The 16,539-nt window shown below is 40.4% G+C and overlaps 1 protein-coding gene across 1 annotated transcript; it reads right to left on the bottom strand.

The window, feature by feature from the left end:
• Nucleotides 1-1,387: 1,387 nt before the first annotated feature.
• Nucleotides 1,388-16,005, bottom strand: LOC119894719 (mesoderm induction early response protein 2-like). Its single transcript, XM_038707378.1, is given in 13 exon segments — nt 1,388-3,072; nt 3,074-3,480; nt 4,851-4,990; nt 5,540-5,670; nt 5,817-5,911; nt 7,953-8,034; nt 8,269-8,420; nt 8,634-8,703; nt 10,486-10,565; nt 12,930-13,041; nt 13,149-13,262; nt 14,191-14,356; nt 15,586-16,005. Coding segments are annotated over 12 exon segments (1,671 nt in total). The 5' UTR covers nt 14,302-14,356; nt 15,586-16,005; the 3' UTR covers nt 1,388-2,895.
• Between the last annotated feature and the right edge of the window lie 534 nt (nt 16,006-16,539).

The following is a 16,539-nucleotide window of genomic DNA, read 5'->3' as shown; positions in this document are numbered from 1 at the left end:
GTCTGAATCCATGCAGCGAATTACGAGGTATAAACTTTTTGCAAGTGTAGTGCCCCCTGGTGGAAGAATATCCCAGGATTGCTCAGCAAAGCTCGGGCAGAGCATCTGAACGACGCGTCGAGTTTGGTGACAATAGCTTAAGCCAGTTTTGATTTACGGGCATTGTAAAATTGTACATAAAGACACAAAAGTAAAAAATAATGAGAAAACCCCCAAACAGATTGATGTATCAAAAGTCTTTTGATAAATTTTGATCAGCGACGTCCGTAGATGATCCTGCCATAGTTTCAGGTCGATATCTAAAATAGGTTTTTGAAAAAAAATGATAAACATTCTTATAATCTGACATTTTTAGATCAGAAGATTAGAGCAAAGATGCAGATGAATCCAGAGATTAAAATAATGAAAGTTATTCATGAAGTTCGACTCTAAACGAAACTGTTTTCGAGATAATTGCAAAAACGCAAAGTTGATTGTTATAGCGCCACCTTAGGTCTTTTGCCTGATTAAGGGGTGGGATTTGCAACCTACGTGCCAATTTTGGTGAGTTTTCGTCTGAAGTTTTTGCAGCTCAAACACTTTTAGCGGAGAAAAAGAAGAAAGAAGAAGAAGACCACCAATAGGGCTCCAGCAGCTTCGCTGCTGGAGCCCTAAAAATATAACCACTGGATGATCAAAACCCAACACCCACGTTACCGTCCTTGTATAATGACAACAACCTTCTGCCTAAATAAAAAAAGTAATTCTGGTGTCTTTTGAATATGAACGTCTCAATTTAAACAATTTGAAACACTGCTGTAAAAAATACTGCTCTATGCCTTTGCTGTCTATCTCTGTCGTTTGAAGAGACGCTGAAAACTCAGCTTCTGTCAGAGGTTCAGTAGAGTGATAGCGCCACCTTCTGGATTGTAGTTAAACTTTTGATGGACGCTTCAGTAGTGCTTTTGTTTATGGATCCCGAGTAGTTACATAAGTCAGAGACGGGTTTGTGAGATTCAATATGTATCACTGAATTTTTTGTTTTACCGTTGTTATCATTAGAGTAAAAAAAGAGAAAAAATATTTTTCCATTTGTAAACTTTTCCAACTTTCCTCTTAACAATGTTCCTCGCTGCTTAATGAGATGGTTTTTCAGCCTGGTCTCATTCACAGGTTGTCAAATGCAGATGTTTTCTCACACCCCTATCTATGCCCATCTATGTTTTAAACTTATGTCTAAGGTTAAAATGAATTGACAAAGTTTCTCAATTTCTACTTCTAAAACACACACACACACACACAGTACAACATGTGATTATTCACAGTAGTTTCCCAGCTTATATGACACTGCTAATCTCACAAAGAAGTTCAGGTGCTGCATCTTTTAAAATAAATACAAAGCAATGCATTTTAATATTTCGCCCATGTTCATTTTAATTGTTTCCTTTTACAAAATATAATAATTATAAACAAACATAACAGAAGCAGTACAATATATAAATTGCTAAAAATGAAAGTAAAAATAAAGAATTAACAAAAGGCAGTGATTCAGCGCCTTTTCCTGTCTTCATGGTCTTGTCCTTAACCTCCCTCATGTAAACAGTCAAAACAAAAACATTGATCTGGAACTGGCTGGGCTTTTAACAGAGATTACAGGAAGTGCTTCCATTTACAGACAGAAACAAGGAATAAATAGGACAACAGATGGAAGGAAGAATGTGGGGCTGAATCCTTTTCTTCCCTCCAATTACCTCTTTAGAGACAGTATGACTAAAATATACTGACACATAAAAGAAATTACCACATATGTATGAAGGAATACACAAAATCGGTACATTATTTTATGAAAAGACTAAAAATGTATGCAATTGTTCATAGTAAGAGGCATCTTAACGTTCACCCATTTATTCTGGGGTACATCATTTTAAATAATCAAGAAATATTCACTGCAATCACACATATGATTACAATAAATACATGATTCTCATTCATTTGAAGATTAAATTAAACAGGTTTTCTCAATCTTGAACTGGAAGAATCCTTTGATATATGAAACTGTATGTTTGAACTACATAATAATACCTGCGCTGATTCATTTAAAGCATAAAGTTTGTTATTCTCAAAAGGAATCTGACAGTTTGACAACTTGATGGGGCCATGGGAATGGGACAAACAGGCATTTAATTGTACTAAATATCCAACATGTTAAAAACTGTGACCAGAAATGATGACAAAGCACTGCACCTTTATAAATTTCTGCGTAAATCTTGAAAATGAAAAACAAGGATGAAAAGTCCCACAAAAGCAAAACTAAAACCTTCCAAATAATGTGCTCCCTTCGCAGACTGTGCTCAAATCTCAACCTTCGAAAACGTTATTTAGTTTCAGCATATTTTAACAAAATTCTTAAGACAGGTGGAGTGGAGGAGGCTGTGCAAATAAAACAGATGCAGTCAGTGGAACTAAAAAGGGGTGAGCCAATCACAGAGGGTGCATTCTGTATTTTTTGAAGGGACAGATTTTACTGTGGTACTCTCCAGAGACAGACCTCAAAAGGCTGCAGCGGCAAAAGTGTTGAGCAACATGCTTAATAAAACACGATTGGCTCTTGCTGGAAGAAGCTGGGAGAACTCGGCAGTCAAACATTTCCATTCTGATCTGTTTTTAGAAAGAAAATGGGACTGCTAGCCACATGTTTCTGGTTTGTTTACATGGTGGTCACAACAACTCTCATCACCGGCAAGTATGTATTAATTATAGTGAATCAATAGCATTGCCCTGGTGCAGGTTGTGGTAACAAACACCTAAAAGTGGTGATTAACACGCATCACTCTACAATGGATAGAGAGTTCAAGTGTCTCCGTTTAAAACAAGGGTTCAGACAGACTGGTTGCAGGTCCATCCTTTTCCACAAAGTTAGGTAAATGCACTTTTTGTCCTGATTTCCTCAAGCCCGGTGGAAATACCAAAACAGATCAAAGATCTCGACACAGGGCAAACCATGGAGACTACCACTAAGTTCTGATTTTCCCATGTCCCTTCACTGTGTGAGAGAGCGGGGATGCTGGACGGGAGATGGGTGCAGAAGACTGCCAAATGCCTGGAAGTGTGACGGGAGGACAGCAGATGAGGGAGGTGAAGCAGACGGAGACAGGCTAAATTCCACCTGCAGCCCATGGGGGGAGCCGGTCCCACCGCCCGCTGTACCACAGTCAGGGCTCTCGGATACAAAAGGTCCACCACACATGTGTAGCTGGTAGAAGCAGGAGCCTGGGAGGTGATGGTCATCATGGCAAAACGGAGGGCTCCCGTCAGCCCACTGGCAGCTCTGGGAGGAGGGCTGGGACTGGAGCTGAACTGGAGCTGAGGGACAACTTTGACAATTGCCTGAGCCAGGATCCCGCAGGTCGTCCACGGGCGAGAGAGAGAAGGGAAAGCCAAACAGCTGCTGAGGACATCCGTTACCACCCAGGTCTGACAGCCCCATCATCAGCTCCCCACCTGCACAGAGTTCATAGGATGACAGATCAACAAAATGTCTGTAACTTCAGTCATGTAATATATGCTTTATTTGTTCTAATAATGTTCAAATACTCTAAGTATGTTCCAATTAATAGTATTACAGTATTTACAGCTGCTTCAAAAGTATTTATTACCATTATGATAATAAGAAAACACTAAAATGGAGATTCAATAGAAAAGTTGCACCATCTTGAAAAATACCAATGATTTTAATTTTACGGTTAAATATATTGTTTTAAATTTAATTTTCCATTTTGATACAACAGCATTACACTTTGAGTAGATGTGATGGTACATATCAAATGCACTTAAATGAATTTTAAATACATGCAAAAAGTCAAGAGGGCAATGGCTGAATAAATTCTGATATGACTCAATATTTTCAACATTATCTGTAAAAAGATTTGCTACATTTATTGAATTGCCAGAGGCAAGCCCTGTACCTTTTGGCTCTAATTAGAATTTGATTATCTACCACAGGCAAGCTAATGAGATTTGTTCCCAATCACCACATCATTCACATTCTCTGAATCTGTCTTCTTGCCTTCTTTACCTGCAGGCCCAGCCTGCTTTCTGTGGTCTGTCTGGACCGAGATCATGGCTTTAAGAGAAAGCGGGGAGTTCGTCTGCGCCGGGGACGGCCCTCCTCCTCTGGATTACCATGTCAACAGATGTGCATGCATACACATTCAGACATAGACATGCATAAGTGCACGCACAAATACAACAAAACAAGACACACAAGAAGCGAGAAAATAGTGGGGAAAACAAAAGGAGTTGAGACAAAATGATTCACAAGATAATGAATGTGATGTCAAAGTAAAAGGCGCACCATATAATCAAAATGAAACATTTACTAGACAAAAACTAAATCCTTAGAATTACATGTAAAACATGATGGATAGCAGAAAATTATGTAACTTGGAAAATATGTCTGACATGGTGTGTAAATGGTTTATATACAGAAAGATGGGTGAAGGCACAAAGCTCTTTCTGATTTCAGCTTTACTGGAAACCAAACTAAATCCACTGTGTGTGGGTTTGTTTTACTATATGTACTGCCAAATGGTAGAGCTAAGTGCTCTATGAGCAGCTTCCACTTCAAAGAAACTCCAATTAAATGAGTGGAAACTTACTAAGCTTTGATTGTACATGTGCTTCTTTTACAAGCAGTTCTGTCTTTCTGTAAACATGTGATAACAGGAATAATATTTCAGAGCATTTTGGCTGCAACCCTTGCTTCATTGCACATTATGTTGGTCATCTATAAGACAGCACATTTACTCTACTGTAGAGACAGTTTGAGCCACCACATGAGGTGCTTGTAAGAGAATATGTCTAAGTTTTACCTTGCTTGTCCAGGTCCAGGCTCGACTGTGGTGGTAACGGGGACTCCAGCTGCCCAGTGCCCATGGAGCTGTGAGACAAGCCTGAAGAATTGTTACTTCCCTCTAGCTCCCCAACCTCCCCGTCCTGGTCTCCATCCTCCCTGCAACACACAATGCAACCACTGTTAGTGTAATACGGTGTGCATCAACAGTGAAAAGCTGGACTGGGTGGCAGAACTTCAAGGTATCAAGACACAATATCAGAGTAAACACACAAAGAGCAGAAGAATTACACACCCTTGTGAAAGAAACAAGCATTACTCTCTGCACCTGATTTCTCCATATAATTACGCAGGTTGTTTTACTATAGATGTTTATTGTATTGAGTTAAAATCCATTTCTGAGCTTTTTGCTGCTCTCCCAATACCAGGGAGGGGAATGGAAACTGATTTTGGTGATCACCACAAGTACATAAGAGACAGAATAGAACATATGAACACCCCGTCCCCGTATTTTGGGCTCTTTTATGAAGTCAAGTGCTGGTTACAGATTATACAATGAGAATAAGTCAGGAATATTGCCCATCTCTTCACACCCCGTCAGTAGCCACATTGCAGGGCTTTTAATATCTGCCATGGCCACACACACACACACACACACACACATACAGTTTGACTATGAATCTTGTCATGTGTTCCAGTAATACTCACATGCTCCCTGATTGCAGGTTGTATTTCCTGCGGCTGAGCCTGGTGGCCTGCTGGGTAAAGTACTCGTGACGGTCGGACTTCTTCCACATGTAGTAATACTCCACACACTCCCCAACCGAGCGTGTTCGTACCTGAGGAGGAGGAAAACATTGTTTTCAACAAGATGTCCCATCAAATATTCAAATGACTACATCAGCTAGGTCAGTCAGGTTTGGACACCACACTTCAGGAAAGATTCAACTTAAAAATGTCAACATCTTGTCTTCTGAGCTCTCACCTTATTAGCCTGAATGAGGTGGAAGTTTTTCCCGTAAACTCGATAGCCATGCTCAAAGTTCCTACACTCCTCCTCACTCCAGGCACACAGCTCTTCTAAAGAAAGGGAAAAGCGGCAGGAGTATTTTAGCACTATTTTTTTTTTTTAAGAATTTTTATTAAATGCAATGCAATCATTGCGTTGTGCTGTAGATTATCACAAGGCAGGGCTTTGAGATCGCCACTCAATGTCCGGTTTTGAACTGTATTTGTCCTGACAAAGCCACTTACATAAAAAGCGGGACAGGGTGTAGCAAAAGCTATCATGTAAGTAAGTATATATGGCCAGGGCTCTGTTCAATCCAACAAATAGAAGTCTTAGACTTGGAGCCTCACTGCTTAATAGGAGGCCATGAGGTCACATTAGTGAACTGCTCCTCCTCTGCAGTGCTTCAGTCAGCAGTTGGCATTGCATTTTGTACCATATTTTTCAGTATCCTCCAGCAGAAATGCTTTCTTAAGGCTCAAAAATACAAAGTTTAAACACATCCGATTACTGTGTTCTGCACTTAATTGAATTCAATGATTGACTTGAGGCTCCCAAATTAGTCTACATTCTCCTCTTTTACTTATTCCACCCACATTTCTAGTTTCCTACAAGCCGTGGAAGGGGTGCGTTGGAGACCTGCAACTGCAAATTTAGTTACTTTTTTTTTTTTAAACATGTCACTTTAAGGAAGTTGTTATCCTTTTTCCAAGAAGATTATATTCTCATCCTATAGTTTGTCATCATTACATTGCTCAGCTCAGGCCTTGGATGAAAAGTGCCTGTCTTCATATGAAACAGCATTCACTGACTGAAATTTGAGTAGAACCGCTAGTTTACTAGCTTTTGCCTAAATGTCCGTCTCTGATCTTCTGTCATGCAGCTCTGGTCAACAACTTCTCCTTGCCGTTTTTGTTACAGAAAATTGAGGAGATGTGCAAAGTGGCCAAGGGCAGGATGTGGATATATATTAAATAACTAAATGCAAAGTGAATAAACAGAAGAAAAACTTAAATCAAATCAATATTTGGTGTGACCACCCTGCGCCTTCAAAACAGCATAAATTCTTCTAGGTACAGTTGCACATAGTTTGTTCTTCTTTACGCTGAAGATAGTTCTTAATGACACTTGCAGTGTGTTTGGGGTCGTCATGCTGCAGAATAAATGTGGGGCCAATCCAACGCCTGCCTGATGGCCAGATGAATAAGTATCTGCCTGTACTTCTCAGCACTGAAGAGACGATTAATTCTGATCAAATCCCCAACTCCATTTGCAGAAATGCAGCTCCAAACATACAAGGAACCACCAAAGTCAAATTTTGACTCATCAGTCCAGAGCAGCAGCTGCACATTTTTCTGCACCTCAGGTCTTGTGTTTTTTGCATTGTTGAGTCGTTTCTATGTTAGAGGTATTGCTTTTTGGCAGCAAGTCTTCTATGATGGCCACTTCTGACCAGACCTCTCCGGACAGTAGATGGGTGTGCCAGGGTCCCACTGGTTTCTGCAGCTCTGAGCTGGTGGCACTACTGGACATCTTTTGATTGTCAAGGGAAGTAAGCATGATGTGTTTTCATCTGCTGCGACCACTGCGACTACGGTCCTCAGCGTTGCCCGTTTCTTTGTGCTTCTTCAAAAGAGCTTGGATGGCACATCTGGAGACCCCTGTCTGCCTTGAAATGTCTGCCTAGGAGAGACCTTGCTGATGCAGTATAATTATGTCTTGTTGCTGTGCTTAGTCTTACCATGGTGTATCACTTGACAGTAAACTGTCTTCAACAACCTCACCTTGTTAGGTTAGCTTGCTGTTCCTCACCCAGCTGTATTCCTCTACGCAGCTGTTTCTGTTTCAGTTAATGATGGTGTTTCAACCTACATATTGAATTAACATGTCTATTTCTGAAAGCATTCTTACTTTACAGCATTTTTTCCCCACCAACAGACTTATGTGCATTACTGTATCCTGAATGCAATAATGTTGTTTGACAGAGGGATAACTTTAAGTTTGCTGGCTGTTGCTTTATCAGTCATGATTCGTCATGATATACGGTCATGATTTTGCGTTTATTACAAATATGTGTAATTACAGGTTGTAAAAAGTACTGTAGGTTTTTACCACTGAACACTTTCACATTGAAGCGTAATCGTCTCAGTGCTTCTTCTGCATTGAAGTTGCATTTCACTAGTTCATACAGTGCCTGCGGATCAAGAGAAAAAGGGAGGAGGATGAGCCAAAAGGGTTAGACTATTACAAAGAGAAACAATGACTGCAAAACTTGACCTCTATATTTACACTGAGAATACAGTATTATGTTTACTCTTTTGCATTTGATCCTGTGTATTTTTTTGCAAAGTCCTCCAAAAATTAGATAGTCAGCTTATTTCATTTAAACCCCACATTGTCTTTGGGATGCAATTTAAAGTTCCTGTACCTGTTCGTTGTCTTGGACAGTGTCGCCTTGTGTCTGCATACATGCTGTTCCCTCCTGGCCACGTGGTTTCTGTGCATACAGCAAGAACTCTTCCACTTCCTGCAACGGCAGAACACCTGGCCTCCACAGCAACTGGTCCTCACTGCTGTAAGCTAGAGGAACAAAGAAAGGCAGAGAAAGAAGATGAGGAGTTTGGAAGCGGAGGAGCAAGAGAAAACTGATTAAGAGGCAGAAAAAGATATGGTGATGGTAGACAGATTTTATTTGTCTTTTTTACCTCCAAAAGGGAGTCAAAATTCTATACACCTAAAATAGTTTGCTGGCTTGGAAGATTTCATACAAAATCTATCTTTGCAGTTGCTTACCTCTCTCCTGGTTGGTATATGGACCGAGTGGAGGTATTTTTGCCTGGTACATAGAACCAACCATGATCTCCTGAGAATGAAACCAAAGCCAAAGTCGTTTATAGCTCTGAAATGTGTCATATATACTAACAAAAGCTGACATGTTGTCGAAGTCTTTGATGTGTGGTAGGATCTCAGGTCCAAAATGATACACTACTTTGGTTTTCAAACCGGTCTACATATGGCTTTGACTGGTATGTCCCAGGGGTTAGTTTGGGTTAGGTTCAGTTGTTCCAGCAGAGTGGTCATAGAAATTTCATATCGTACAAACCAACAGTATATGTTTTATGCCCAATGCCAAAGGTCAGTACCAACACAGGGAGATGTGTGATGTAGGAAAAGATGTGTAGAGCTCTTGAAGTGCTCAAAACATCCAATTGAATCAAATGTACAGAGCCCGAACAATTCACTTAAAAGACTTCTACTGTCTTTTGAAAGGTTCTTGGTAAGATTTTCTCTCCCATAAAGAAATGGAAAAACTCAAACATACTATACAATATGTCGAATCAGGGATGTGATTTTCCCGGATTTCTCGACCTGAAAATATGACCCACGTGAATCATGCAGATCTGAAAAAAAAAAAAATAAATAATAATAATATTAATTCGACAGGAGCTGCCCGAGTGAAATGGAGAGGATTTGAGGGCATCTACAGGCTGATACTTTCCAAGCATCAACAAGGATGTTTGTTTGCGTTCAGCTGTCCAATTCTACACTTGCGCAGTGTGTGCCCCAGTCGCTCACACGCATCAGTGTTCCGTAACCAGTTCGGCAGTAATAACATTACTTTTCACAGTAAAGAGTAGTATACGGGATTACTATTTCCAAAACAGTTATATTATTACTACAGTTACTATTCCAAGTAACGCTCCGTAACTGCTCTACTGAACGCACCATTCCTGATGGGGGGGGGTTGTCCTTTATGTTAAAGGTTTTGGCACGTTATAAATTAATTTCGTATTAAAACGCCTTTACATATAAACCCCGTCACAAACATTTTATATGTACAGGCATTTTCAGACAGCTTGGATCCATAGGGTTGCTCTGCGCTTCTCAGAACTCAACAGACAAGCGCTCCGGGAGTCAACGCCAGGCGCTCTATGGGTGGTAACCATGGCTACGACTTCTGTGTAGCCTACTACTGGGCGCGTTACCGTGAAACTGTCGCAATGGTACTCGTCCCACGCACACACCCGCTATCAGAGTTGAAGTGTCTTGAAGTTTTTCCAACAGTTTATCAATAGACAGAGATCTGGCTGTTTGATCAGAGTTTCTTGAATAATATAACTGTTTCTTTAACAGTTAGGCCACCAGATCTTAAACAGGCAACGACCTTTGCTTTTGTCTCTTATTCATGAAAAATAATCTATTAACTTCAACTTCTAATTTGAAAGTTAATAGTTATATTATTTAGTTATAGACTCAATAATTTCATGTTGCACATTTAGCTGTTGAAGGTTGGGGGGGAAATTATATATTATATATTTTATTCAAATTTGTTATTCTCATGGTTGATGTTATATCTTTATTATAGAGAGGTGGCGATGGGGCAATGGATTAGACACTTGTCTTTGATTCCCACTGCGACATAAGTTATTGTCACAGGTCCTGCTTTACCATCCATATGATGTACTAGAGCCGCCTCCAGTTTGATCGTGGAGCGGGGGGGGGGGGGTCTCAGTATATTTTCCTGCTTTGTTGTCCTTTGCCAATCACATGCCTGCTAATATACTTAAACTGAGTCAAAGTCAACTTGTGTCTGTTTCATAAAAGGTCCAGCAATCGTGATGCGTTATTGCCCTCAGTGGCCCACCTTGTGTTCTTCATTGGAGGGAACAGAGGCATCGTCGGACTCCTCATCTGAAGAGCAGACTAGTGGGTCTTTGTCTCCACCTGAGAGACAAAATAAATCAGAGAGGAGGAACAGGCGATCACTTCGAAGACTGTACAAGTACTGCATGTCAAAAGATTTTTGTCAAAACTCATGATAATGGCCCTGTTTCAGAAAGTGGGTTTAGTGAAAACTCTGAGTAAGTTGAGCCCGAGATAAGGGAAATTCTGGGTTTTCGGTTTCAGAGAGATCAGATAAACTCTAGATCTGTAACCCCGGCAACGCTGTGAACCTAACCTCCTCAGGAGGAGGTTTACTTCAACTAACGCTGACTCTCTGACTCCTCCCCTCCTGCGGAGCTTGAAGCGGCTGTCTGACATTTCCTCATTCAGACTGTCTATATCAAAGCACATATTGGAACAGTTACGTCTTTAGAAACATCGAAATTACGGTAAAATAGGCTGTTAGTTTTTTATTTTTTTTTACCCAAACATGATCTTGAACATGACGCTTTCATGATCAATCATTGATGTATGGACAGAGAGTTATCTTTGGACATCGTAAATTTATCCTCAGCACAGAATAAAATCTATAAACTACACTGTCCTTTATAACACAGAGACTCTGTGGACATTAAGGCAAAAAAAACTTACTGTGCGCTACAGTGCTGCAGTTTAAAGTAATCTGTACAAAACTGATCAATACACAGTAGCCTAACCTTTCATACTGTAGTCGCACAGATTGAACATTCCTATCGTAGTTATCAGCTGGATATGATGTGAATATTTCTGAGTGAGGATGACTGTGGTGCAGCTGAAACAAATAGTTTAAAAGTGAGTTTTTCATTATCTGCTGATAGTCTGAATGTGTTTTGACAGCATTTCATAAAATACGAAATGCGCAAGATTTTATTAATGTAACATAGACGTCTAAAACTTCAGTGAGTTTGAACCTAGACACATTTTACATTACAAAAAAATCATAAATAGACCTACTGAGTCGGACTGTCACTTTACAATCACAGCTCCATGAGTATACTAAACTATGTCTAATCTGTTCGATTAATATTTTCATCTTCAGTTATTGCCACCGGCATTTAGTCCCATCAGGTTCCAGGTGAATAAACAAGTCTGTAGCTATTTAAAATGAATAACAGGCTGTAGGAGAATTACAGCACTTTATCATTCATTAAGGAAATTCCAGTTTGGTAAATGATGAATGAGCAACGCTGTATAAAATGTAATGTTGTTAACGTAGGCTATCGATCCTCCACTCCTACGTTTTAGAGCCAATCATGGTCTGCGTTGGCAGCATTCATATTTCTAGCTCCAGCCGATTAAAATGGAGGCTCTGCCTTTATTTACCCGTTGCCATGGTGAATCGTAGTATCGGAGCTCCATTGATGATGGCTTTTTTTTATCCCCACGCACGCGCTTCAATCAGGCTCAAAATACTCAGAGTTGACTGAACTTATTCTGATCGGCCTTTCTGAAACGGAAAACTCGGAGGTTGACAGCTCAGAGTTCGTCAACCCAGAGTTCAGGTTTACACTCAAGAGTTTGTTGAACCTGCTTTCTGAGACAGGGCCAATATCTTAAACTTTCTTCTTTCTGCTGACAAATCACACAAACATTTCTGAAACTTCATATTTGTTCAGTTTTTTGTTTATAATTAATTATTCAACAACTAAAGCCTAAAAATTTAGTTTAAAAATTTTTTCAAAAATACATTTTTCAAGTGAAATCCACCCAAGAAAACAATCGGTACATAATAAAATAAGAATGCAATATATCTGAGTATAAAGCACAATTGAAGATCAAGTTGTCAACAGAGAAGAAAACATAATAAGAGGAACATGTTCTTCCTCTCTTTTACCTTTAGTGAAACAATGCGTTCAGTTAATCTCTCCTGGATACATAAGATATAAATACAGCATGCATGCCGTATATTCAGTTTTCATGGTATTTTATGGACTCACTATGCACAAATACTGTCACGGTTCAAATACACTTGCAGCGGAAGGCTGGCTGAATATATTTAAACTCCTTCAGTTTACAAATGTTCAGAATCTTTCATATGGAGAGGGACACATAAATACATGCCGTTTCATGTAATTCCCTGACATTATAAACTCTGGCATGTCGTGTTAATGAAACATACTGCCTAGCTGTAAGTTATAAGCTGCGGTCTCAGCAAAAGCACTGATCTTAAATTGAACAATGAGGAAATATCACTCCAAAAAGCAAGTGTTGCAGGATTGTCCTTTCTTTCAGTACAACTACCGTTTACACAGTTTCATCAGAAAAAGGCCCTGAGTGCGCATGTAGGTTTAAGGCTGTTCCATCATTTTCAAACATTTCTTTTGCAAGGAGATCATTTTAAATGTCATATAGTCATGTGTAAATGTACGTCTTTGTGTGCTTTACCTTGGAGGCGGCGGAGTAGATCGGAGGTATTTGAAGTGACTGAGGGGGTGAGATCATCAGCTGACGATTCTTCTTCCTCTTCCCCAGGAAAAAGATCCTCAGTTATCTGATCCTGTACAACACACAAAGAACAATAGAACAGCATAGTATGGAAAAGCACACAACAGAATGAACTTATAACATTTCATAAATCAACATCTCCATGTTCTTCTATCTCACCTTGTCCAGTGTCATGTCTGGCAGTCTGGCAGCCATGTGACAGGTCTCCTTCTCTGGATCTGACACTGCGTAGCCGTACAGTGCCAGCAGCTCCTCCAAAGGAAGCTCGCTGGCCTACAAAAAGAGAGTTACAGAGGGAGACAGCGACAGGTGGAGGGAGATGAGTGGGTTACTTTCACATTTCTTGAAAATAACATCCTCTACAGATCTGTAAGTTCAATGACCTCAAGGAAACTCTTGGCATTTTTGCCTCCTTGCCCAAAATATCTTCATACTGTACCTCAACAATACATTAATGGACAAGGGACAAATGCTGTCAGGATATCTCTGCACAGTAGGACCCAGAAAGGTCAGTCAGAGTTGAGGAGTTGATGCAAATGTGTAAATCAACAGTAGTGTGTTTTATACCATTTATTTTTCAGAGTTTGCCAAGATGAAAAGGAAGGTATATTTCTTTGCCTTTGCCTTTTATGACAATGGGCACAGGTCGGTGTATAAAGAAAAACTGTCATCTGTATCTGCTGCTGCAGATTAGACAATGTTTTGTTTGCACATTACTCTACCTAAGTGCTAAATAGAAAGGAAAGACAGTGACAGTATGAGGATTGTTGAGCTGTTTTTGTGCGTGTAAGTGCAGCTCCTGTCAACAGGTCTCATATGGGCTGTGACACAGAGCTGTCTAACTGTTACAGACTAGATGATCTGTCAGGTGGCTGTGGAAATGAGGTTTTCTGTCTGCCATCTCCAGACGAATTTGCATGAAAACAAGGCCATTTATATCTGTTTGGAGTGCTGTATCAGTTTGTAACCAAATACAGTTTCTGCTGTCAGTTACATAAGGCGATGAATGATTTTGTCCTTTGATTGACTTATTAAATCCTGTGTTAGTCACATAATAAATATGCAGAAGCAGAAATATCCAATAATAAGACTATGGATATGTAAGTGATGCGGTAAGGTTCCCATAATCAAAGAAAAATATTTTGTTGAGAACACTGTGGCTTCATACAGCAACTAACACAGACAATGAACTTGACCGTACTGTGTGGGACTGCGTTGCCATCTTTATGGGCCGAAAGTTCTCCTCCAACTCCTCTAAGGCCTGTTGAGACATCTGCTTCTCCTGCTGAGGGCCTTCATCACAGTACCTCATCCACTCTCCACTAGTCCACGACCTCCACGCTCATCTTCAGGAGCTTTTTACACACCTACACACACAAACATGCAGTATTATTAGGACAAACATTCATAGCCATGTAAAGCAGCATGGGGATGGGATTACAACATGGCAGCACATTCCTCTGTGCATCCATGGCGCATGTGCACACGCGTACACACAGACACAACATAAGAGCTCAAATAGTGGCTGATCCTGCCTCATCCCATTACAGAACAGCTAACTCCTTACTTTTAAACTGCCCCTTTTAATTTATGAGGCCTGCTGTAGGGACAAAAGTATCATTCAAGGGTCATAATCTGGATAATCTGTGACAATTGCAACTTTACTATAATCTTACTTTATAGATTTCTATAAAATATCAGACACTGCTCTGGGGAATTGTTTTGCTGTGTAATATAGCTGTTAAAATAACAGACACTAGTTTTACATTTGAGGGGGCAGCACATTTTCCTACCGTGTTTTCCAGTAGCCTTTGGGCTCAAAGAATGAAGTGAAAGTGGGACATATGTCTATATGTCTATGATAAAGGCATGCAAGTTAAGGCCACTTGAGAATTTACAAAGTCAAAAAACCCCGGGCAGTAGGACAAACTATAGGAGGCTGTACACAATCCCACCCCAGTTCACAGAGTGCCACCACTGAATGAATTAGATTATACCTCTAGCGACACCATTCCTGGGCAAATAAGTTGTACAAGTCCAGTAGAAACCTAAATATTCATGTGGCGTGCCTCTCCCAACCCATCGGGCGCTGTCTGTCTGACCAGGGGCGCTTTCCTGTGACTTGGTGCTGAACGTCTCTTCCTCTCTCCGGCTCAGTACGAGTGGCACAAGGAAATAACTAGTTCACAATATTTCCGAAAGAGACGGAGGAGTTTACCGCGGCCGAGTCATGACATCTCTCCCAACTTTTTCACTCAATCCACTTCGTCGCCGCGGAGCACCTGAAAATAGTTCAGCACCACTGTGTTAACGTTAAATCCCACCGGGCTGCCTATTGTTTGTACGGCTTTAGTATCAAGGCAGAGGGAATGGCTCTTTAAAGCCAAGAACGCGGAGAGAGGCGATACGCTGGAGAGGTTCTCCATTTCTTCCCTCGCTTTCCATTAAAATGCCCCGTAGCCCCCATTCACCCGGCGTTCACCGGCCGGCGAAATCGTCAACAGTCTTGTGTACCGTACGGAGTGACACAAGTCTTAAATTCGGTTCGGTTTCTCTGTGATTTGGGTCTTTACATTCCTCGTTTTCGCTCACTTACCTCCGCCATTCCGTTTCTGCGCGAGCTGAGTATTGCCCGGATGTTGTCGGTCTGCTCCTCTGTACAGCTCCGTTTATTGCCGCAACGATTCAGCAACAGCGACTGTGCTACAGTTAGGTGCAGAGTTATATTGACTTTTTCCAAGTAATTTAGTTATTTTTGTCTCGCTTGACAGCTGGCATTTGAGAATTTCCCCATAGTTTTTCACAAGTACCCGCCCACTTTCGGTATCAATTTTAAAATTATGCTTTTAGTGGAATAGTCTATAGGCCTAGAACTTGTTAAAAAAAAACATATGTTTAAATCGCCTAACTTTAAAGTAAAACTCTAAGCTTGAGGTCGTTTCCTTTTTAATAGGCTATAAACATTGCCCTCTGACTCCCGTGTTGCCCTTCTGCTGGTTTAAACAACAGGTTGGCTCTGAATAATATTGAAGTTTAACCTCTCCACCGGCAACATGACCATGGTATCATATGGTGATTACTATCGGATCGTGCTGAATATGTAAATGAGGAGGGGACAGGGCATGGTCAAAGCAGATAAAGATATAAGGTTCTGTCCTCACCAATGACTGCTTCCAGCTCTGAAGAGAGAGGCTGAGAGAGAGGAAGAGTTAATGTATATGTTGACCACACGTGACATTATTAAACCAAAACAAACAAAACAGATCATATGATGGATTCAGTTGACCTGTCCCAAGTATAGCCAACAGGCTACAAGTTATGATATCACTCAGGGTCTTCAAGTGACAAATAAACAAAGGATACAAAATAGCACAAATAATGCAAACTTAAAATAGGTCGGTATTTCTTTTTTAACAGATTGCCTATTAAATATCCAGAGTCTTTCAATAATATAAATGATCACTTTTTTAGGGGGGACCCACATAATCTTGTTCAACTGTACAATAACTGCAAATATGATGGTTAGTGTTAGGCCAAGAAAAGGCATCAC

Source organism: Micropterus salmoides, unplaced genomic scaffold, assembly GCF_014851395.1.
Source record: "Micropterus salmoides isolate LMB-PRFRI ecotype aquatic unplaced genomic scaffold, ASM1485139v1 Ms_hic_scaffold_878, whole genome shotgun sequence".
Classification (NCBI taxonomy): domain Eukaryota; kingdom Metazoa; phylum Chordata; class Actinopteri; order Centrarchiformes; family Centrarchidae; genus Micropterus; species Micropterus salmoides.
This window is presented reverse-complemented; position numbering and strand designations above follow the sequence as displayed.